The sequence below is a fragment of the Aulonocara sp. 'chitande type north' Nkhata Bay genome, unplaced genomic scaffold (assembly GCF_057382095.1).
Source record: "Aulonocara sp. 'chitande type north' Nkhata Bay isolate Kocher_YH1m ecotype deep benthic unplaced genomic scaffold, A_spYH_male_GT1.1 unmapped_scaffold_26, whole genome shotgun sequence".
Taxonomy (NCBI): Eukaryota; Metazoa; Chordata; class Actinopteri; order Cichliformes; family Cichlidae; genus Aulonocara; species Aulonocara sp. 'chitande type north' Nkhata Bay.
Genome location: NW_028234358.1, coordinates 85,877 through 110,630, shown reverse-complemented (window position 1 = coordinate 110,630; position 24,754 = coordinate 85,877). Strand labels below are relative to the sequence as shown.

Genomic DNA, 24,754 nt, shown 5'->3' with positions numbered 1-24,754 from the left:
GAAAAACACAGCAACTCATCTTATCCCGGGGTGCCAGGAAGTCGAGCTGCGGATCTCAGCAGAAAACTTTTCAAACTGATTGCAGGTTGATCCAGGTATACATTTGAAACAGGTTCTCCTCGGTGACGTGACAGTCGGAACGCATCTGCGTAACCATGGTTACAGGGGGACGCTTTGGAGCTCTGCTGCTCAGCAGCAAAATATTTCAGATCACTATGTAAATACTCCAACTCTAAAACCAAGTAAAATAAATATGCTGCATATGTGTATAGTGCGTTCGTGTGTGTGTGCGCTGCGTGGTAACGTAGGCGCGTGCATGTGTGCCCCGGTCACAGCTCCTTTCAGCATGGCCGGAGGTAAGTCACTGCCACGTTGCTCTCAGCTAATTAAAGTTTGTTCAGATCCCAAGCTGCAATGTGAATACAGCCAAACCGCCGCGTTTTTGTTTGTCATTAAGAGACTCATTCGGGATAAGTTTTGTGGAGGGCGGAGTTCACTAATATACACTTATAATGAGTTTTAGCCGAGAACGCAGCTAAAATGCTAGCATGCTAAGTTAGCCTGATTGCTAGCGGCTACTCGCGGCAGTCTCTCTTTTTTTAACAGCATGCACTCTTTTTTCCTTCGTCAGGAGAGGTGTACTGGCAGTCGCGTGACACACACAGATCAGACACATATTTCTGTGTTGCAGGTATGGAGATGTTCTTATGTTTTGGAGATGCTGTCTTTCATTCATTGTTTTTATAAGTACAGTGTTGTACTGCCTGTTAGATGGCGGTTATTAATATAATTGTACTGAAGTATAATGTTTGAACTATAAGTACCAGAATATTGGGTCCTGGTTATTGAATTGTATTTATCTGACTGTTTATTTGTTTTTGAATTATTTTGTTTATTGTTCTTATAAGTTGTTTTTGATGTTTTTTCAGTGACATATTATTTATTTTGTGCTTTTTGTTTTTGAGAGCTTAAGTTAATGTTTTAAAACAATTTGTTGTATTTGATTCATTATATTATTGTAGTGTTAATGAAGCTGCAGACACAGCTGCTTTCAGCATGGCCGGAGGAGAGGTGTACTGGCAGTCGCGTGACACACACAGATCAGACACATATTTCTGTGTTGCAGATGTGCAGTAAAGAGCCAAAGACCCAGTACTGTCTCCTGCCTCTTACTTTCACGCCAGAACACAACGCAAGAACAACAGGCGTAACACATGAACGGGTTACACATACTGAGGTGAGTTGTTGAGGATATGTCGAGCTGTTGATGAGCACGGCTGGTTTTGTGCTCTTATATACTGTTAGCCTGTTTTGCTGGCGTTAGTGAAGCTGTTTTCAACTGGATGTAACATTGTTGAACTCTGATGATTAATGAATAAACTCTCGATGTGACGACGTGAGCATGTAATTGTAACCCTGTGTTCATTTAGTCGTTTGATACCGTTTAATATCCAGTACATCTATTGGGTGTTTTATAACATGCCCTGGAATCATTTTAAGTTTTACAATGCCGGTGATTTACGACTCTTTCGCGACAGTCAACTGTGGCGTAAACTCTGGCGGGTCTCAGAGCTAGCTTATGTGAGCCAGCAGTGACATCTATACATGCAGTAGCCTTAAAATACTGATTATTTATTCTCCTGCTAGGTAAGAATTTGTGTTTTATACATTTATTGTCACATTGTGCGCCATGTTATTGTTTCGGTGAAATGAATTTCTACAATGGCGGACTTAGACAAAATAGTGTTACTGTTAATTTGACTCTCTGCAGTGTTTAAATGCTTACATATACACACACAGTTACTGTCCCTCCACACGTAGGACTCAGTTCTGCTTCTATGCCCCATCTTTGTTTACTCTTTCCCACCCAACAAGTGCATAAATAAGATGTTAAAAACGTCATCATCATATCAAACATGATCGATTTGGGGGGAGTTTGTTTGGCACATGCTGACTGCATCTAATTATAATCAGAAGAGGAGGCGAGAGCAGAGAACGAGAGTGCAGCAGTTTGGTGAAAGGAACAGGTGAAGAAGAGGTGAGCATCCAAGAGACGAGCAAGAGGACAGTTTCAAAGCAGACATTATGGCACAATAAAAGCTGTAAGAGCAGAGATTTATTCATGTCTTTACTATTTTTCTTTAGCTTCTACTCCCGCTGCTTACAATAAATCTGAGATAAAGAACAAACAAGAACAACTCACATGGCATTGATTGTTTAGTTCAGTGTCACTCTGTGATTGTTTGACATTTCATATAAATGTGACTCTAAAATATAGTCAATAATATTAAAAAGCTGCTGTTACTGAATGAAACTTGAAGGATTATGATAAACTTCAGTTCTTACTGAATCTGTAACATTGCTTTTTTTAAAATTGTTAAATGACTTTTGTGTCACTGTGCACAGTGAAAAGCTCACCTGATGTAGTGGTGAGGCCATGTTCACCACTAGATGGAGACAACCTGGCACAGGTATTTTCTATACACTAAATTTCACACTGAAAAGCCTTGGTGGGAATTGTTGTTTCATAGAAAGTAAAGGAAAACATGTCTTGAGGTCTTTTTCCAGTGTTTTCAAAATTGTGTTTTTCACATACACATCAAAACTTCACACAGACAAACACACACACAAAACAACAAAATATGTCAAATTACATATTTTGTTGACTATTTTGTTGACTATGCACCCCTACCCATAATAAATGGGTAGGGGTGCATAGTCAGTAAAAGTCACCAAGGCTCTGCAGAGCTCCAAACCTGCTCTGCCACAGACAGAAGCATCAAAAATGTGCGCTGGGAGCTTCATGGCATGGATTTCTACAGCCAAGCAAATCTATATGTGTGTGGCCAAGAACCTTTATCCATGTAGGGCATCTTAGCACAGTTTACTTGTGTCAGCTAGTGGGAGGGCAGAGAGGGCAGCCTTTACATTGTTTTATTGTAGAGTGACAGGAACTGCCTATGAGCTTCTAATCAAGCAGAAGTGTTGACGGAAAATCTATCAAAGGAAATACATTGATGAAAATCAAAGAAGAGAAATATTTATGTGATGTTCCATTTTCCTGAGAGCTGATTGGCTGTGATGACTCCTTCAAGTACTACATGCTACTTTGTCCTGCTAGTTAAGCCTGCTGTCTGTTCTCAGGCCTCCTCCTGTTTCACTGCCATATATCCACCACCAGAGGGCTCCACTGACCTGCCTGCTGACATCAGAGCACACCCCTGTGTCATGTGACCTGGCAGGAGTAGCAAAGCTGGACTCAGACCTGGCCCAGGCAAGTTCAAAGGCAGCTGTGGTAGAGAGAGTATATGGGCTCAAATTGTGGTCATAAATATTTTGTACTTGTAAATCAGGATTTGTGTGTGTATGGGATCAGAACAATGCCACCTTGAAATGAAACCGAAAAAAATATTGAAACTGAAAAAAATATTGAAACTGAAATAAATGTACAGCGCGGCTGCAGTCACGGACAAACTTGCATGTGTCTGTTCGGGAATGGCAGATGCTGAGAGGTCCAGCGTTTACATTACCGGCTATTTCAAAGTGACAGCCTGAGGTGTTCTTCAGTAAATTGGACTACCAGACAGGAGGACCTGAGGCCCCACCGTATTATTTTCGGTAAGTTAAATGTGTGTGTAAGCTAATCCGTAACTTAGGTCCTTAGGTGAGCACTCGGCTGTCGGGGAAACTTGTTTTGTAAAGTTCGTTTAGCTAACCCGTGCAGGTGAATGAATTTACCCTGACTAAAGAAATCAAGAGAAACGCACCGGGCTGCTCAGTGACTAACCACGCTTACTGTACTTTCTTTATGAGTATTATACTGTAAGAGCAACAGGCTGGACTCTGCTTCTGCTCCTGTGCAGAGCTGATTATTAAATATGTGCAAACAGCAGCATGTTTTCTGTCGCTTTCCACATGTGGAACGACATTAACGCCAACTTTTAAAAACCTGGCACTTCAGTAACCCCTCATTAGTCAATAGCTACGGATTAAATAGCAAAGCCCGATACTTATGTACTGAAACCAACTACTTCCGCTTGGCAGCTTAAGTTAAAATGTTAATTTTTTCCTCTGATTATTTTTTTAGCACTGACTCTGTATATTTTTTGTTTGTTGCAAATATTCAGGTTAAAAAACTGTCCGAATTATATTTAATGAGGTATGTTCACAAAGTCACATGTGCAGTACTCTGTACAGCTTGCATCCTTTAGGACAAATAATTTGAAGCATTAATATTTCTTGTTCAATACTGAGCTGATAACACCTCCGTATTGTCATGGCCCTGGGTCATGTGACCCAGTATTCTGAGTTTCTTGGTGTTTTGTTATTCTTTTTAGTCTAGTTTCATTTCGGTTTATCTAGTTACATTCTGCCATGTTTCATGTCCAAGTTTTCTTTGTTTGTCAAGTTCATGTCACGTCTAATCTCCATGTTTTCTGTTTTACTTTGAAAGTCTGTATTCAATGTCAGTGTATTCAGTTTCATTTCTCCTGTCCTGTCGTTAGGTTCATGTGTGTCAGCTGTGCTCCCATGTGTGGCCACTTCCCCTGATCATCCCTCATGTGTATTTAGTCTCTGTGTTTCATACAGTCTGTGTCGCGTCGTCTGTGTACTTCCCCCCGGTCAAGTTAAGTGTTTTTCAGGATTCTGTGCAGTTCATGTTTGCCATTTGGTTTATGTTGTTTTTCATGCAGCCGCACGATGAGGTTCCGTGCAGGTCATGTTCATGTCTCTTTCGTCACGCCACTTGGTTCACAGTTTCCATGCATCTGCACAGCATTCTGTTCACAGTGATCATAGTTATGCCTTTCAGTCAGGTTAGTGTTTTTCCAGTTTAGGTTTTTGGTTAGTTGCAGTCTCAGTCCCTGTTATGTTTTGTCTACTCCCTTCTGCATCAGCCCAAATAAAGGCTCGCTTTCAGTTTAAGTTTTCCTTAAAGTGTCCTTAAGTGTCCTTCCCAGCGCTCATGAGACTGCTTTGCTGCACTGTGGTATGAGGTGCTAACCTGTTGACAGTGTTAATTTTAAAATGTATTCCACCAAAGATAATAGAAGTAACATATTCTGAATACTTTACAACTACATGAATATCCTATTGCTGTGTGATTTATTACTATTACCGAAGGTTACTCTCCATACCAACACCAACTAGATGTTTAAATCTTAATATAAATGAGTAACAGTAGGTGCACATTAGGTAAGGCTGCACTTTTTGCAGTGATCTCGTAAATAAAACAGGTCCGCGGCTCCGAACCGTAGTAAAGGGACCTCTGGCTAATACGTTGGGGTCTTTTTTTTTTTTTTTCCTGGATCACCTGTTGAGAAAGAAAAAAGAAAACAAGCAGAAGAAGACTAGAGCAATAAAATAAACAACACCATGATGATCTATGGGAATATAACAGTAAATACTAAATGTTAAACATTATTGTGCAGCACGTAAGATCGACAGCGCACAGTGTGCTTTAAGGTAGGAGCCAAAAAGGAGCAGAGCAGCGGCGTTAAGGACGTCCTCGCCGTACCTGGGTCCATCAGGTCCTCCAGACGCGTGAGCAGTTTGGTGAGTTTCACCATTTGCTCCAGGAGCTGCGCCTGGATGACGGCAGATTCCAGCAATACCACCGTCTTTCACTCGCCCAGTTTGAGGACCTGCTGTCCCGCGTTGGTCCCAGCATTGCCCGCCTTGACACCAACTACAGACGCTCAATCCCACCTGCAGAGCGCCTGTCCATCTCCCTGAGGTTAGTAAAAGTGTTTAATACGGTAGTCCTTTATTGATACCTGTGCTAACATGGATGTGCTATGCTATCAATGAATGCTGTCGGTGTTTACTGATAGCAAGCTGTGGTACGGAGACGACTGTTTATAATATTTCTAGTGATACTCGGGTCTCATCAAGTCCCGATTTACAGTGGGGCAAAAAAGTATTTAGTCAGCCACCGATTGTGCAAGTTCCCCCACTTAAAATGATGACAGAGGTCAGTAATTTGCACCAGAGGTACACTTCAACTGTGAGAGACAGAATGTGAAAAAAAAAATCCATGAATTCACATGGTAGGATTTGTAAAGAATTTATTCGTAAATTAGGGTGGAAAATAAGTATTTGGTCACCTCAAACATGGAAAATCTCTGGCTCTCACAGACCTGTAACGTCTTCTGTAAGACGCTTTTCTGTCCCCCACTCGTTACCTGTATGAATGGCACCTGTTTGAACTCATCATCTGTATAAAAGACACCCGTCCACAGCCTCAAACAGTCAGACTCCAAACTCCGCCATGGCCAAGACCAAAGAGCTTTCGAAGGACACCAGGAAAAGTATTGTAGACCTGCACCAGACTGGGAAGAGTGAATCTACAATAGGCAAGCAGCTTGGTGTGAAAAAATCAACTGTGGGAGCAATCATCAGAAAATGGAAGACATACAAGACCACTGATAATCTCCCTCGATCTGGGGCTCCACGCAAGATCTCATCCCGTGGGGTCAAAATGATCATGAACCACACGGGGGGACCTGGTGAATGACCTGCAGAGAGCTGGGACCAAAGTAACAAAGGTCACCATCAGTAACACACTACAACGGCAGGGAATCAAATCCCGCAGTGCCAGACGTGTTCCGCTGCTGAAGCCAGTGCATGTCCAGGCCCGTCTGAAGTTTGCCAGAGAGCACATGGATGATACAGCAGAGGATTGGGAGAATGTCATGTGGTCAGATGAAACCAAAGTAGAACTTTTTGGTATAAACTCAACTCGTCGTGTTTGGAGGACGAAGAATACTGAGTTGCATCCCAAGAACACCATACCTACTGTGAAGCATGGGGGTGGAAACATCATGCTATGGGGCTGTTTTTCTGCCAAGGGGACAGGACGACTGATCCGTGTTAAGGACAGAATGAATGGGGCCATGTATCGTGAGATTTTGAGCCAAAACCTCCTTCCATCAGTGAGAACTTTGAAGATGAAACGAGGCTGGGTCTTCCAACATGACAATGATCCAAAACACACCGCCCGGGCAACAAAGGAGTGGCTCCGTAAGAAGCATTTGAAAGTCCTGGAGTGGCCTAGCCAGTCTCCAGACCTCAACCCCATAGAAAATCTGTGGCGGGAGTTGAAAGTCCGTGTTGCTCGGCGACAGCCCCAAAACATCACTGCTCTCGAGAAGATCTGCATGGAGGAATGGGCCAAAATACCAGCTACTGTGTGTGCAAACCTGGTAAAGACCTATAGTAAACGTTTGACCTCTGTTATTGCCAACAAAGGTTATGTTACAAAGTATTGAGTTGTATTTTTGTTATTGACCAAATACTTATTTTCCACCCTGATTTACGAATAAATTCTTTACAAATCCTACCATGTGGATTCATGGATTTTTTTTCACATTCTGTCTCTCACAGTTGAAGTGTACCTCTGGTGCAAATTACTGACCTCTGTCATCATTTTAGGTGGGGGAACTTGCACAATCGTTGGCTGACTAAATACTTTTTTGCCCCACTGTAATTCGATTTATGCCGTTATCAGTGTTTGAATGATAGCATGGCTGTGGTGTCATATCAATGTATGCTCTCGCTGTTTGCTGATATCAAACTGTGGTATGAGGACCACTGTGGGTTAATCTTTGTAGTGATACTCACTCCTTTCTTTTTATTTAGACCTGGTTTAATTCTGGGATAGTTGAATATTTGTATATAATCCCAGCAGACTGTTTTAGATTATATCTAATATATATCATGTAATTATCCTTGTAATTACAAAAGGTTTTATGTAAGATTTATGTTTTGTAATTTAAATCTGACATCACAAAAGTATTTTGGAATTTGAATAATGTATTTTGTAACTGCAGCATTTTGTCCAGGTTCCTTGCCACCGAGGACTCCTTCAGGACCATCGCATTCAGTTTTCGAGTTGGCGTGTCCTTGGTGAGCCAGATCACCCCCCAGGTAGCGACGTCCATCTGGGACTGTCTAGTGGACGACTTCATGGCTGTGCCTTCAACTGAAGACTGGCGGTGCATTGCAGAGGGATTCCAGGAGCGCTGGAACTTCCCTCTCTCCCTCACAGTAGAGGTTGTATCTGCGCTCCATGGAGCTCCGTCCTGAAATTGCGGAGAAGTGTGTGAAGGCAACGTGTGTTCTCCACAATTTTCTGTGCTGTTTGGACAAGAGAGGGGCACCTGCTGTGAGGGGTGTGGCACCTGCTGTGAGGGGTGTGGCACCTACTGTGGTGGAGCCGTTGCAAGGCCTGGGTCGTGTAGCAGCAAACAACTCCTCCAGAGAGGCTGTCCTGGTGGGGGAGAAGTTCATGGCCCACTTCTCGGCGGAGGGAGCCGTGTCTTGGCAACCAAAGGAGTAGCCTGTTTGAAGTCTGAGTGACTTCCCCACAACGGCTCTTTTGAGAGCCACCCACAAACCTCTAAAGAGTGTTCCTGTCTTTTTTAATTTTTCTTAATAAATGGAGCTCTACTCCAAAATAAATTAACCTCTCTTTACTCTCTTAAAGACATATTTACATATAATTGTTACACAAAGTTTTGGCTGTCTCACCTTGTTTTGGTACAATCTGCCAGGTGTAACAATTTTTAATCATGTTTTTGCTGGAGAAGTGCAAGGTTTTAGTCAACACCATCAGACACAAAGAAATGTAAAAATATATATTTTAAATTAAGTTGTTTCAGCTATTTTGACTATTACCAGCTTCTCTGTTCTACTGTTTATGCACATATGTTTTCAAAGTAATTATACCACATTTAAAAGTAAGATTGTTTTGGCTTTTTATTATTAGAGTTAGGCAGCACGGTGGTTAGCACTGTTGCCGCACAGCAAGAAGGTCCTGAGTTCAATTCCAACATCAGGCCGGGGTCTTTCTGTGTGGAGTTTGCATGTTCTCCCCGTGTTTGCGTGGGTTCCCTCCGGGTACTCCGGCTTCCTCCCACCGTCCAAAGACATGTAGCTTGTGGGGATAGGTTAATCGGATAATCCAAATTGTCACTAGGTGTGAATGTGTGAATGAATGTGAGTGCGAATGGTTGTCTGTCCCTGTGTGTTGGCCCTGCGACAGACTGGCGACCTGTCCAGGGTGTATCCCGCCTCTCGCCCTATGACAGCTGGGATAGGCTCCAGCGCCCCCTGCAACCCTGAAAAGGATAAGCGGAAGCGAATGGATGGATGGATGGATGGATTATTAGAGTTACAGTCATAGATATTTTCAGAAGCTTGTATTTAATCTTCATAAGAAACGATCGTATTTAGCAGCGTGAAAATTACATATTTATTTAGAAAATTACGTATTTTTATTGGAAGATCATGAGGGAGGAAAATATATGGTTCTTCAAAACAGAAAAATAAACAAAAAATCCATATTATGGAGTTGACAAGTGGTGACACATGAGTAGAAAACAGGATATTATTTCTTTCAAAATGACCATTAAACCTTAACAACCTTTGTAATATCACAAGACACATCATAACAATTCTGTTTTTGCACATGTCAAGTTCTACATCTTAATAGTTCACCAGCAAGTAGCTGCCTACTACTCCTTGATTCCTAAAGTACTCTGTGGTTGTGTGTTTAGACGCTGCTGGACTTTCTCTCCTTTTGACTCTCTGTGCTTGTTTCCAAAACCTTCTCTTCTGCCTTTTTTTCTCTTCCTTTCAGATCACTGATGTTCTTTATTTTTCCCTCTTTCACTCTATTTCTCCATCTTTCCCTTTATGAGAAACTCAGGCTGGCTGTTAATTTTTTCTCTACTTATTTTTTGATCATCCCTGTTCCTTCTCTTTTGTTCCTCTACTGACAGCTTCCTCTTTGCTATTCTAGCCTGAAATGTACCATTTTGTAATTGCTATAATTTTTCTGAAGCATATGCATTTACACATATTAAGGATGAATATTCACAACACAAATATGTATTAAGCAACAGAAATGCTATCCGGTCTTTAAGTCTGATGTCATTAGCCGTTTCCAGGTCCAAACTCCGCTGCAGATCCCAAAGTCAAAGGAACTCTGCGGCATCACTGAGAGTTACAAACTGTCTAAATTCTTTCATCTTTAATAAAATGATCAGTGTGGCTGTTTTACCAGGTGTAACATCCAGGCATCCATGAAAACAGAATATATGAAATTTAACAGAGTTAGAAGTTAGCTCGCCGGTTTCCACCTTAACACCAGCTCTGCTATCACTTCCAACATAAATGAAGACAAAACTAAACAGCACTGGCGTTTGTAGGGTTACTGATGTTGGACTAGCTGGTATATAATGATGTGCTACGTGATTGCTAGCAACACAGCTATGTTAGTGTAACATAAACACAGTGAAACTTTTTTCCACTTGATAAAAGTTAACGTGAGGGTTCCCGATGGTTAGGCTGACAGTGATCACTGACTGTTTTTAGGGGCTTGTTCAGATTAAATAGAACAAGATAAAAAAGAATAAAAACATGTTAAAACACAACAGCCTTAATAAACACAGAGTAGTTTGGACCTGAAAGCAGGGTTCATACATCATCACTTAAAAGACCAGCTCTCGGGGCAGAGATAGCTCAGTAGATAGTGTTTGCCCCATGATCGTTGGGCAGGGCTCTAGACTAACTTTTTGCCATGGGCGTACGCGTACCGGCACAAAAGTTAGGCGCACACAAGTTTTATAATAATTTATATAATATAATGTGTTTTTCTGGATACACTGTGCTTTTTCAGCATTCAAAGATTGATGACACCGTGTCAGAGCACTGGCTATGAATTTCAGAAGGATCAGGCCTTAACTTAACAGAAAAGTTAGCAATAGTTCTTTTCCTGTTACAGCTACATCCACTTCTGTCGTGCCCAGGCTGCTCACTAGGGCTGGGTATCATCACTGATTTCTATAATCCATTCGATTCCAGTTTTCAAAGTCCCGATTCGATTCAACTTAGCCTCAGACAGTCAGAAATATTATAATTCTGATCATTTATCAGTACTGACTTCATCAGAATTGTGAACATCACAGCAGATTCCTTTGTGTGAAAGTAACTGAGAATAAAACACAGAAAAACATGAAGGAGATTTTCCTGGTCTGGCTTTTTATAGCAGATAACCTTAAAGATATTCTACAATGTTCTGCATATAAAGTTTAAATTTCTTCAGTATTGAACAACAGAAAAAATAGGCTTTCTTGAAGAAAAAGACAGTAGCCGACAGCACTGTAAACAACGGTAGACTGGTGGGTAATAAGCGAATAAATAATACAGAAAACAGAGATTGGAGATGGGAAACTGTTCTTGAAGTACAGAGAGAGATAGAGAGAGAGCTAGCTGTGCATGGATGTGATTTTAATAGTCGTGGAAGCAAAACAGCAAAATTCAGCTCGGTGAATTTTGGTTGGAGAGAGACAAAACCTGCAGCTCAGAATCAGCGCAAAAAGACGTAAACACATCGCGGACCGGACGCATCAGATTCGCTAAGCTCCGACAGCGTGTCCGTCTACGGGCCGTCGGGTGAGAAAGCCGAGAAAGACAAAGTTAATTCTGATGCGTCGGGTCCGCTCTGTGTTTACGTCTTTGTGTGGAGTCCGTGTACCTGCTCTGATTTGCTGTTTGGTTGTTGTTGAACTGGTTTTGTGAGCTTTAATCTGAGAATCTGGCGTTTCTGGCAAAACACAGTTATATTTAAAAGTCGATTCAGGATTTAATGAATTGATATCGCTTTATTCAAGCTACTCACCTCCCACTTCCACCTGCACTTTCAACTGGACCACGGCCAATCAGAGAGGTCCCGCCCCTTACTATCTCTGATTGGTTTAGTCCACGATAGGGACAAAATGTGTGTCTGTTGTTGACCACAGGGAAGGTTGCAGATTTTTTATTTATTTTTTTGCTACCCGAACAGTTGGTCGCACAGGTGCAACCAAATATTTTTTTTTAGTCGCACCACTGAAAAATTTGGTCGCACTCTAGAGCCCTGTTGGGGGTTCAAATCCACCAAACAGCGGCTATCCTGAGATACCCTTGAGCAAGGTACCGTCTCTACACACTGCTCCCCAGGTCATGGATTGGTAGCTGCCCACTGCTTCACTGAGTAAATGGGTTAAATGCAGAGGACTAAGCATTTTCCTACAGGATTAATAAAGTATACATTAACTATGAGATTCAAGATCAGGCAAATTCCATAATATTCGACACATCTGTAAAGCAGAACTATCAGTAAAATGCACAGGAAGTAATATGACTGAAATAGTAATAAAAATAACTTAATATAATTAGTGAATAGGACACTTTTGTGACATTTGCCAAAATCATTAGAAAAAGGGTCAACACCGTCAGACAGAAATCCTGATGGTGCTGACAAAATACCCTACTTTCTCTCATAGCATGTTTTTCTGACAGACGCCATCTTGTTGTTCATCAGTTGCTTATGGCCTCTACTGTGGTGTTGATGCACTATGGTTGTGACACAGAGTTTTATCAGAAAGGTATGCAATAAATGAAATAAAAATTAAAAAAACTCACCAGAGCAGTGACCTCATGGCATGTGTATCAAACAGGAAGTGGTAAAGGGGTCCTCACAGTGTAAGTTACCCACAATAATTCCTGATTTTTTTGTACTTTTTAAAAAATCTGATGGTGTTGACAGAAACTTTGGACATGTTTTGTCCCTTATCTCAAGAATCACTGATATATTCTCAAAATCTTTCATAAACTGCCTGCTTTTCAGGAATGAGGTGGTAATTTGATTTTGGAGCAGTTCTTGAGCCATAACCAATGATGAGCAGCTTTCCTCACTGTCACTGGTACGGTGCTGCACTGATGCCTTCCTGAGAGCCAATGCAAGCACAAAGAGTTAAGTCAGCAGTTTTTTGATGAGCTTTCAATATTTCCTTTAACTAACGGGGAGTGAGGTCCTTTTATCTCAGGCATGTCAGGAATACTGAAACCTGGGCTGACTGACCTGACCACAGCCTCTATGACTTCAGCATCACTGTGTCCTTTACACAAGAGGCCGACTGGCCCACAGATCTTGACACCTCTCCTTACTGTCACTTCTTGAAGCCTGTTTGCTGCTGTAGGAAACACATTTTATGGAGCTGTCAGCTGACTCGGCGATGTTCTGTTCACTCTTTGACACACCCTGCTAATTGCTTATATTAACATCTCTTGGCTGGTCTGAGAATGGGTTGGCGTTCCCCGGACAAGCTGGAGGAGGCTTCTCTGCTTGGGCTGCTGCTGTGTTACTGCTGCATTTCTGCTCATCAGACTCACCTAATGAGATGGCTGGAACTGTTTCTTTTTGGCGAGGTGTCTGATGTCAGCTGGCAGTGATGATGATGATGCCACTCGAAGCTGCTTTTTCAAGTTTGATTCAGTTAGTCTTGAGTGGAAGCGCCTCTTTGCAAGAGTCAGTTTTGAAAAGACCTGTTCAAAGTGGTACGTTGTCCCAAACAGAGATGCACATTTCAGGGCATGTCTCGCCAGGATGGGAAAAGCCTCAGCATGAACGTACAGTTTGTGAAAGTCCAGCAGAGAGAGGCTGTTATACTTAGCTTTGAGCTCGTAGTTGTTTTGCAGCCCAATTATTTCCACTTGGAAAGTGTCTGGCACAGATGGTTGCACATTAAACGGCGTAGCAAACATCTCCAGTTCCTTTTGGATATTCTTCACATCTTGAAACCTGTCATCAAATGCCTGAATGAGTTTTGCACAACGACTGTTGTTGTGATTTGGCGCTACACAAATAAAATTGAATTGAATTTAGAATTGTCCCTATTGCCAGTCTTGGCAGCCGGGGGTCAGTCCGCCAGGGCCTCCGCTCCTGGCCGCCACCCGGCACACAATGCACCCAGCTCGCACTGGAACGTTTCGCAGCCGAGTGTGAAGCAGCGGGAATGAGGATCAGCACCTCCAAATCTGAGGCCATGGTTCTCAGCCGGAAAAGGGTGGAGTGCCCACTCCGGGTCGGGGATGAGTTCCTGCCCCAAGTGGAGGAGTTCAAGTATCTCGGGGTCTTGTTCGCGAGTGATGGGAGAAGGGAGCCGGAGATCGACAGACGGATTGGGGCTGCAGCTGCAGTAATGCGGACGCTGCACCGGTCCGTCGTGGTGAAGAGGGAGCTGAGTGTAAAAGCGAAGCTCTCCATTTACCGGTCGATCTACGTCCCTACCCTCACCTATGGCCACGAGCTGTGGGTAGTGACCGAAAGAACGAGATCGCGGATACAAGCGGCAGAAATGAGCTTCCTCCGAAGGCTGGCTGGCCTCTCCCTTAGAGATTGGAGCCTCCTGGGCGCCTCCTGGGTGAGGTGTTCCAGGCATGTCCCACCGGGAGGAGGCCCCGGGGCAGACCCAGGACACGCTGGAGAGATTATATCTCTCGGCTGGCCTGGGAACGCCTTGGTATTCCCCCGGATAAGCTGGAGGAGGTGGCTGGGGAGAGGGAGGTCTGGGCCTCTTTGCTTAGGCTGCTGCCCCCGCGACCCGGCCTCGGATAAAGCGGATGAAGATGGATGGATGAATTTAGAATTTGTTTGTTTTATTTTATTGTGAAAGAACTATAGAGGAAGCGACCACCTTTTCGCACATGCGTAGAAAAACATCCTAATTTCCTGAACCGATCAGGCAGCCAAAGGCAACAACATGGCTGCTGATAGCGATGTGAGTTTGTTTTGTAACATGTCAGTGGTCGTGTCCAAATTCATGGGCTGCATCCTCCTGAGGACCCGGCCTTCGCGGTCTATGTGGGCCGGGTCCTGAGAAGGTCGGGTAGGCCGGAAGTAAACGGCTGTTAAATTGGACGGTCTCGCCTTCGGATTAGCGTCACCGCTGTCTCGGTGGAGTTTAATAAACTCGGCCGTCTGCTCCTTGCTGTCTAAAATATAACAGGACACTGGAGTAAACTCTCGACCATCTCACACTTCTGTTTAATCAGTTTTCTGTTTGACGTTTATTCAGCTGTGTGAAAACCAAGGAGGAACCCACCTGGGGGATTAATAAAGTTTTATTTTATCTAATCTAATAACTTTAATCTCAGCCAAACCGATTTACTCACGAACAAATAAAACACTGAAAAAAGTCCAACAATAACATTTTTAGGTTGTCTAAGTGACTTATATATCACGTTTAACCTGAGTAGCGAAAGTCTGCGGTGATCTGAACATGATGTGCCGGGAGTTGTGCCGTTCTCTGCGGCTTCAGTGACCCTCGAGCTCCCGGCTAGCTATCGAGCTGGTGGGTAACAGACGTGTAGGGACCTTGCTCAGGGGTACCTCAGCTTAGCTTTTCACTTGATTCAAACCCCCAACCTTCTGATCCCGGGGCAGCCACTCTACCTACTGACCTATCCCTCACACACGTTTACATCGTTGAACAAGTCTGTGCTACAGAGCACGCTGCATCGCTGCATCGCTGCATCGCAGCAAAGAATGGGTTTGGAGGATTTTTTTAGAAGTGATGAATTGCTGCAGCCCCAGATTACGCCAATGAACACAACATATTAAAACCAGTCTGTGTAGCACTCAGTGGTCCGTGCAGTGACAGTGCTGACATACATGCCAGTACAATGCAGTTCTGCAGCTTGTTGCTCTGTGTTTCAGTCGGACTGTTTAGTTTAGCTGGATTGTTGCTGGTTGAGAGAAACTGAAGCTGGATGTCGGGCGTGTACCAGAGATCCTGCTAGTAATGCCTTCTGCTGTTTATCTTGTGTTCAGTCAGGTGCCGATGTTTGTGCAGATCCAGCAGAAGTGGAGGCGGATGTATGCCGGAGAGTGCAAAGGACCAGGCGTGCGCACCGACTTTGAGATCGTTCACCTGCGTCGAGCGCCCGTGCAGTACAACCACCTGTCCGGCCTGCTCGACATCTTCAAATCTAAGATAGTAAGTGCTCTGGAACAAACATCTTTATATGGATCATATTTCAAGGTTGTTTGTTTGTTTTTAATAAAGAAAAATTAAAATTGTGCAGCCACAGAGCGTCATGTACCCATGTTCTACAAGTATCACCTCAGCATCCTGTTCCAGACGATTTTAGGACGATGTGAATCCTGTTAAATGCAACTAATAATCATAAAAGCATCCACGAAGTGCATGTAAATGTATTTTCTAAAACATTTATTCATCTGGATTTTCCTGCTCATGTACAGTCTCTCCTCCTCCTCCTCCTCCTGCTGTGCTCTGACAGTCACACAAAAACTGTATTCAACTTGAAAATAACACAAACATCTTATCTTATAATAAGAATATATTCTTGTAATAGTTCGTCAAAGAGCAGGTTGATAACAGTACAGCACACTGCTTAGTTATGTGAACATTGGGAAAACAGAAGAGGAAGAAGAAGACGTCTAATTCTGTGTAAATTCGGTTTCTGGATTTTTGTGGAGTTAATTTGTGAATAAAATAAAGACTGTTAGGAAGTGGATGTCGGTTTAATGATCAGTTTGTTTGAACTTTGTTTATTCCTATTCCTGGAAACACAATGGATTCCCAGACATCACGTTGTTTAACCCTTTCATGCACAGTGGTCTGCAGCTATTCAAAGGCTGTTTTCTTGTATTTGTGTTGGTGTTGATGGTAAACTTGCACAGAAACACTACACACTGATGTCTCCATACCCTTCATAAGTCAAAACCTATGTTGTCCACCTAAGTGGACATTTAAAAAATGAAGTTCAAAAATCTTATATTCATTCCTAAAGAAGAATAAAAATCCTGATTGATGTTGTCATCATCCACACATGAGGGTTAAATGTGTTCAGTATGTTCCCAGAAACAGCCGACAATGACGAGGTGTAATCCACGCCTGTACAGAGAGATTAATGCTGCAGCTTGTTACCATAAACATGAGCTGATGTCTTCCTGTTGTCATCAGGGTTGTTCCCTGTTCCCTCTGCCTCCAGTCAACATCGCCATTCGCTTCACCTACGTGCTCCAAGACTGGCAGCAGTATTCATGGCCACAGCAGCCTCCAGGTAGGCAGTACATGTCATGTCATTAATACACAAATAGAAAAATGTAATATTATTATTAAGAAATTATTAAATTTTTTTAAATACATGTCAGCAAGTGGCTGACATCCAGAAACCCTGCCAGTGGCTTTTAGGAGGCGTGTGTGTGATGCAGGTCATGTTGTTGTTTCCTGTGGAACGATTGTACCTGCTGGTTCCAGGTCGTTCTTCTGATAAGTCTTTTCACTCGTCTGTCTGAAATCGTGTGGGGAGCGCTTGGTCGTGGCTGGTTTATCGTAAATAAATAAAAACCCTGCAGGGGCAACGCCAGGTTTATGGCCCCAACAGTGCTCACTGGAACCTTCAGTAACTTAGAAGTTCTTCTGTAGCCGATGCCATCAGTCTTAAGTGTGCAAAGGTCTTGAGAGAGCTTGTTGGTTTTACCCATCATGAGACGCTTCTTGTGTGAAACCTGGCTAATGAGGCCATAGTTGGGACTGAACCGGCTGATATTAATTTGCACTAAGTGGCAGGATTGCTCTGTAATTACTCATAAATGTGTCTTTTTGCACCTTTCTTTCTGTCCAATACATTTCCCCCGTGTCATTCTTCATTGTTAGACGTCATGTATGGACATCTATGGTGGCGCTGGGTGATATGAGGAAAATGTAATATCACAATATTTTTTTGCTATATCACAAAACACGAAATAAATCACGATATGTTTAAGTTATTTTCAACCATATAGGATCTAAATTTGCATTTATTCAAACCGACCATTCAGGATGGTTTTCTATTGTCAACATAAAAATGATCTGAATGAACTGAAATGTTTTCTTTTAACCATCAGCTGCACACAGAGGATTTTCACAGATTACAGTATAATCACAGTAAGTCTCTTTCTGTGGTCAACACTAGACTTTAACATCAAAAGATCACAGCAACAAAAAACGACGTCAAGAAAAAAATCATGAGTCAAAATAAAACGACTGAAATGAAAAAGCTGCTCTGTTGTTCTTATAAAAATGGCAAAATAAAAAAAATGGATGACATCAAATTACAGAAACAAGTCGAGACAGTGACTATAAAACAGTTTATTTAATGTTTGCTTGGTGTGCAGGGAGACGTTGACATGCAGGGTTTAAAACATCATTTCTTTTGCAGCGAGATTCATTCTCTCACCGTCTGAAACTCCTGATGTCGCCATATTTTTACCTGTTCAGTTCAGTTCAGTTTTATTTATACAGCACCAAATCACAACAACAGTCGCCTCAAGGTGCTTTATATTGCACAGTAGATCGTACAATAATAGATACAGAGAAAAACCCAACAATCATATGACCCCCTATGAGCAAGCACTTTGGGGACAGTGGGAAGGAAAAACTCCCTTTAAACAGGAAGAAACCTCCAGCAGAACCAGGCTCAGGGAGGGGCGGAGCCATCTGCTGTGATTGGTTGGGGTGAGAGAAGGAAGACAGGATGAAAGACATGCTGTGGAAGAGAGACAGAGATTAATAACAGATGTGATTCAATGCAGAGAGGTCTGTTAATACATAGTGAGTGAAGAAGAAACACTCAATGCATCATGGGAATCCCCCGGCAGCCTGCGTCTATTGCAGCATAACTAAGGGAGGATTCAGGGTCACCTGGTCCAGCCCTAACTATATGCTTTAGCAAATAGGAAAGTTTGAAGCCTAATCTTGAAAGTAGAGATAGTGTCTGTCTCCTGAATCCAAACTGGAAGCTGGTTCCACAGAAGAGGGGCCTGAAAACTGAAGGCTCTGCCTCCCATTCTACTTTTAAATACTCTAGGAACAACAAGTAGGCCTGCAGTGTGAGAGCGAAGTGCTCTAATAGGGTGATATGGTACTACAAGGTCATTAAGATAAGATGGGGCCTGATTATTTAGGCAGGCATCGAACTCCAGGCCTCGAGGGCCGGTGTCCTGCAGGCTTTAGATGTGTCCTTGATCCAACACAGATGATTTAAATGGCTAAATCACCTCCTCAACATGTCTTGAAGTTCTCCAGAGGCCTGGTAATGAACTAATCCTTTGATTCAGGTGTGTAGACCCAGGGTGAGATCTAAAACCTGCAGGACACCAGCCCTCGAGGCCTGGAGTTGGCAAAGCCTTATTTAAGACCTTGTATGTGAGGAGCAGGATTTTGAATTTTCACCATCGTACGTAGAAAAACTCACAATACATCGAGTTTATTTGTTATATTGTTTGATTTAAAGTTTGTATAGTTTAAAGTTGTTTCTCTGCATGTGTGGATTGGATGGGTTGTTACCAACATCTAGTGAGAATTTCATGTGAACATCACCTTTAGAAATATATGTAGACAATTGGTGATGCGTTCAATATGTTTTACGTGTGTGTGTGTGTCACAAACAGAGGTTGGTTGTGTTACTGAACTCCCTGACTGTGAGGACGCCCTGGGTGGGCTCTGGTGACAGACTGCCTGCTTTGCTGTTTGGACGATTATTCAGTTTTTTGTGTTTTTTCTGGCAGATTTTGATGCGCTCCTTGGTGGCGAGGTGGGGGGGGGGTGGAGTTTGGGAAGTTTCCATTCGGTGCCTGTGAGGAGCCAATAAGGTAAAAACTGATGATACTTTCTAAAAATTACAGTCACATGTTTTCTGCACACTGAGCAGTCGGTGTGACGGCTTTGTTGCTTATCACGTCGTCTCGGAGCCTCTTCATCATCATCCTTATCTGTGGGTCTGAGGAAGACTTACTTTGTTTGCTGTTACTGTGTTTCTGTTTTTCACTTTTGTAGTGAACTTCATCTCGCAACAACCTGGCCTCATCTTATTGAAGGCATAGTTGTGGATAATGACGTGTACAGGTAAGGCTGTGTGTGCAGTGTTCTGGTGTACTGTACTAAGAGCAGCTGCAACATACCAGCTAGATCGTTTTGTTACCTCGCAACACTCAGCCTCACTGCAACTGTGTCACCAGCTGAGCCACGAGGAAACCGATGGGCTCAAATTGTGGTCATAAATATTTTGTACTTGTGAGTTCAAACTCACACACTGCCAGGGGACCTGAGCGCAGAGTTTTACACACAGTTTGTTGCTTTGTGTCTGTAAGACGACCTTAACAAAAAAAAAATTGTAACTCGTGTAAATATTTTTTACAAACACACAAATTCTCATCTGTAGATGCACAAACATGAAATCTTCAGATATTCTGGCTTACAAGGTTACAAAGCTCACAACTACACATTTGATTTACAAGTACAAATGACCACAATCTGAGCCCATAGAAACCAGCACTAATCAGCCAGTGACCACAGCTGATGCTAGCGTGGGCTAAAGTGCACCACACTGAGTGATGAGGTACCCGGGCTAGAAAGACAACTCCAGTTTGAGGCGCATGTCCTCCTGACATTTGGTGTTTGTGTTAACGATCCAATGGAAAAGCTTTGATGGGAGTGAGCTGTTCACTTGCACTATAGCACACAAAACGCTGCGCTGAGCACTGAGTGTTGCATCCGTGTACACACTGCATTGCTTCATATTTCACTCATAAAGTAGGAAATGGGTGGAGCAGTTTATTAAAAGGGTAAACGTACATGGGTTTGATTGTAAGGCCCAAACAGAGCTGGCACAGGTCTAACAAGCATGAAGGGACAAACTGAGTGTGACATAAGGAAATGCTTACATGTGTAATTATCTTGATTACTGGTGAAGGACTACGTCACATGTAATCAAACATGACTCATTACTTATAAAAACCCTTTAACTAAAAGTGTATCAGAAACTCTCCTCTACTGTTTACTCTGTTTATCACCCAACAGTGACCTCGACCCTCTTCAAGCTCCTCACTGGTCAGTTCGAGTCAGGACGGCTGAAAATCCTCAGTGTTTACTGGGTAAGTTAAGCTGATCAGTGGGACACTCAGGGACAGAGACCATGATGCTTTGGGGCAGACCACAGAGGTTTTACTAGTCAGTACAGATTTCAAACACACCGCTACATACAACATTAAGGTCAGTGCATTAAGTGCACTGACCTTAATGTTGTATTTTTCTGGTTGCTAATACACTTGGATCCATTACAAACATACACATTGTTGTGTGATGTGTGAAGACTTTTTATGGCTTTGTTTTTTGTCCAAACAGCACAGAGGAAACTATTTCTAAGCTAAAATTCATGCATCAAATGATACGCAGCAGATAAGACGGATGTAATCAAGCTACCGATAGAAAGAACATAGTAAAGGACAAATAAAGTGTCTTTTTTTCCTCATTGTTCTATGTGTGGGCCTCCTACTTCCTCCCACAGTCCAAAGACATGCAGTTAGTGGGGACAGGTTCATTGGGGCCCTAAATTTCCCACGGTGTGAATGTCTGTCTCTGTGTTTGCCCTGCGACAGACTGGCGACCTGTCCAGGGTGTGCCCCGCCTCTCATGACAGCCCCAAGCACTTTACATGTGATGTAAAGTGGACTTTTCTTTTGTTGCCACGTCCATGATTTAGAAAATGTTACACAGATGTTGTCCTGCTTCGCTGTGCTGAAGCGTGTGCTTCATGAAAAGTTTGAATAAGAAAATATCAGGTCAGTAACTGTTTGTGTTCCCTGTAGGTGAGGCTGTGACAGAGCTCTTTAAACTCTGCTGTAGGACTGAGTGTACAGAGGAGATTCCTGGAAGAGGATACGCTGAAGATGAGGGCAAAGGTCAGGTTCCTGGCTTTACTTGTTGAGTGACCATACTGCATTCTGGAAACGTGCGTAGCTTACTGGGAGATCTGGGCATCTGTGCTGACCCAGGCCTCAGCAATTGAACAGAAACTCTTGGATGTGTTTGTCGTCTGTAGAAAACAGTGATATCAGCTCTGCTTTGTCCAAGCTGACCGAGCCAGCAGCAACTGTGCCCATTTCCAAACTGTCTGTCTCCAACATGGTGCACAGTGCCCGGAAGCACATTTGCCGCCATCGACGCATCGATGAGTCGCCCCTTAACACCGAGATACTCAATTCTGTCCTTCTGGTAAGAGTTAATCATGTAACCTGTTTAAAAGGCATTAACTAGTCGGAGTTGACTAATACTTGACTGAGTTTTAATGGTTTCAGCTCATTTTATGAGGAAACTGATTCTGACAGAAGAGGTGTGGATCCCGTGTTAGGAGACGGTGAGCGTGATATTCAGAGCAGCAGAGACCTCGGAGCGTGTGGTAGTTTGACTCGTACTGATGTGGCTCCTCTGCTTCTTGTCACAAACAGTTTTTCCTTCCTGGTTACTGTTGAGCCCGTCACACTCAGCAGCTCGAGCTCGAGCTAAGACAGCCTTGAATCTTAAAACTACAGCCGTAATTGCATTTATGTCTTAGAGTGCTGGCCACAGATATTGATCCCATCTGACAGCAGCTCAGTAAAGCACAAGAGCGTCATCTTAAACAGGATATCAGACAGCGTTCTTATTTCTATTGTCTACTTCTGGTCACATCCTGCTTTTGCCACTGAGCGATCAGCATCCTGTGTTTTATCATGCAGGGCTCTAGACTAACTTTTTGACATGGGCGCACCGGTACGCCTAACTTTAAAAATTTAGGCGTACCGGCACAAAAGTTAGGCGCACTCAAATTTTTCAACCGCATCGCTTAACACCGCAGTTTTACATGTGCACTTTCTTTGGGGGGGGGAAGTCCATACAGACAATATTAATTTCTAAATTATTAACTAACAAACTTGTGCTTAAAGTGCTTTGTCAATATCGTAGAAAATGTTAAAAACTTAATCATCATCTTGGCCTCCTCTGACGACATGTTTGCTGCTGTCTGCTGCTGAAAGGCCGTGGGGAGAGGGGACACTTGGGCAGTGCATTTATTGCAGCATATAATGTGTTTTCTGGATACACTGTGCTTTTTCAGCATTCAAAGATTGATGGCACCGTGTCAGAGCACTGGCTATGAATTTCAGACAGATCAGGCCTTAACTTAACAAAAAAGTTATCAATAGTTCTTTTCATCTTTTCTTATTACCCACAGCTACAGTACATCCACTTCTCTCAGGCCTAGGCTGCTCACTAGGGCTGAGTATCATCACTGATTTCTATAATCCATTCAATTCCGGTTCTCAAAGTCCTGATTTGATTCAATTTAGCCTCAGACAGTCAGAAATATTATAATTCTGATCATTTATCAGTACTGATACACATGAGACTTCATGAGAATTGTGAAAATCACAGCAGATGCCTTTGTGTGAAAGTAACTGAGAATAAAACACAGGAAAACATGAAGGAGATTTTCCTGGTCTGGCTTTTTATAGCAGATAACCATAAAAATATTCTGCAATTTTGCATAATTTTAAGAAGTTTAAATTTCTTCAGTATTGAACAGCAGAAATTAGGCTTTCTTGTCCGAGGTCATTTAAGTGAAAAAAGAAAAAGCGCTGTAAACAACGCTAGACTGGTGGGTAATAAGCGAATGAATAATGCAGAAAACAGATTTGAGACGGGAAACTGTTCCTGAAGTACAGAGAGAGAGAGAGCTGTGCAGGAAGTGTGATTTTTATCGTGGTGGAAGCAAAACAGCAAAAGTCAGAGGGAATTCATGACGACATTGATCAAATGTGAAGCGCAGTTTGCTGCTTCTTTTGCTGCAGGCTCGGTGAATTTTGGTTGGAGAGAGGCAAAACCTGCAGCTCAGAATCAGCGCAAAAAGACGTAAACACAGCGCGGACCCGAAGAATCGCTAAGCTCCGACAGCGTGTCCGTGTTCAGGCCGTCGGGTGAGAAAGCCGAGAAAGACGAAGCTGATTCTGATGTGTTGGGTCCGCTCCGTGTTTAGGTCTTTGTGTGGAATCCGTTAATGAATTGATATCGCTTTATTCAAGCTACTCACCTCTCTCTTCCACCTGCACTTTCAACTGGACCACGGCCAATCAGAGAGGTCCCGCCCCTGACTATCTCTGATTGGTTTAGTCCACGATAGGGGCATAATGTGTGTCTGTTGTTGACCACACGGAGAGTTACAGAGATTTTTTTTTTGTTACCGGAACAGTTGGTCGCACCTGTGCGACCAAATATTTATTTTTAGTCGCACCACTGAAAAATTTGGTCGCATTTGCGACCAAATTGGTCGCACTCTAGAGCCCTGTCATGAAGTGATGACTACGTGAGCTCCACTTGTTTAATTCTTCTAACATCTATAAAACAACAGAGTTTCTAAATGACAGACTTACTTATTTGTGTTTGTGTCTCAGTATCTGTTTCCAGATGCTGCTGTGGAGAAGTCTGACTGTAAGAATAACACTCAGCTGTCCAACTCCAGTGGGACATCGGAGCAAGAGAAAACCTCTGATTATGTATGTTTGCCTCTTCACCACTCGCACACTCAAGGTTACACTCAGGTCAGGTCCAATATAAGTTTCAGAGTGAAGACAGGCTCAGTGCTGTCAGTACTTTGTCAGGATTTTTATTGATTTCATGGTCTTTTCCCTCGTTGTAGAACCTTTTCCACCAGCTGAAGTCGGCCCCCAGTGACAGTCTGACCTACCGTCTGGCTCTGTGTGTGTGTCTGTTCAACTATTACTACGGTGGGCTGCGGGCTGTTCTCTAAGTAAATATATTTCTAAAGGTGCTTTGATGTGAAATTATCACCAGATGTCGGTAACAACACTTCCAATCCAGACGTGCAAAGGAATCAAACCACAGATGAAGTTGTGTAATAATACAAAGTGACACAGGGACATTTATTTATTACTTTATACAAATGTTGGTGATGACAGTTCATGGCAGTGTCTGTATGGAGAAACCAGTCCCATCATTGCTCATGACTTTGACCCACTCACCACACAAACAGTCTATAAATCCCGAATGCTCCGTGGATCCTTCCCACAGATTCAGCTCAGGTG

The 24,754-nt window shown here is 42.9% G+C and overlaps 1 protein-coding gene and 1 pseudogene across 2 annotated transcripts; both read left to right on the top strand.

Moving 5' to 3' along the window:
- Positions 1–458: 458 nt before the first annotated feature.
- On the top strand, positions 459–3,299 carry LOC147300591 (uncharacterized). The gene is made up of 4 exons (XM_086285107.1): positions 459–1,237; positions 1,975–2,102; positions 2,407–2,471; positions 3,145–3,299. Exons 1-4 carry the CDS (start codon positions 1,215–1,217, stop codon positions 3,232–3,234), a joined length of 306 nt encoding a protein of 101 aa, XP_086141233.1. The 5' UTR covers positions 459–1,214; the 3' UTR covers positions 3,235–3,299.
- Positions 3,300–15,632: 12,333 nt separating this feature from the next.
- LOC147300590 (rab3 GTPase-activating protein catalytic subunit-like) lies at positions 15,633–24,474 on the top strand (annotated as a pseudogene). Its single transcript, XR_015127691.1, has 9 exons — positions 15,633–15,827; positions 16,818–16,917; positions 19,406–19,489; positions 19,674–19,742; positions 20,697–20,770; positions 21,485–21,577; positions 21,718–21,890; positions 24,104–24,205; positions 24,349–24,474. The product of XR_015127691.1 is annotated as a rab3 GTPase-activating protein catalytic subunit-like (transcript).
- The last annotated feature ends 280 nt before the right edge of the window (positions 24,475–24,754 follow it).

Bases quoted from the DNA above. Each gene is read 5' to 3' on its own strand.
- LOC147300591 (XM_086285107.1), top strand. From the start codon at position 1,215: ATGAACGGGTTACACATACTGAG. The intron at 1,238-1,974 runs GTGAGTTGTTGA...AATTATAATCAG, and splicing joins AACGGGTTACACATACTGAG to AAGAGGAGGCGAGAGCAGAG. The intron at 2,472-3,144 runs GTATTTTCTATA...GTCTGTTCTCAG, and splicing joins ATGGAGACAACCTGGCACAG to GCCTCCTCCTGTTTCACTGC.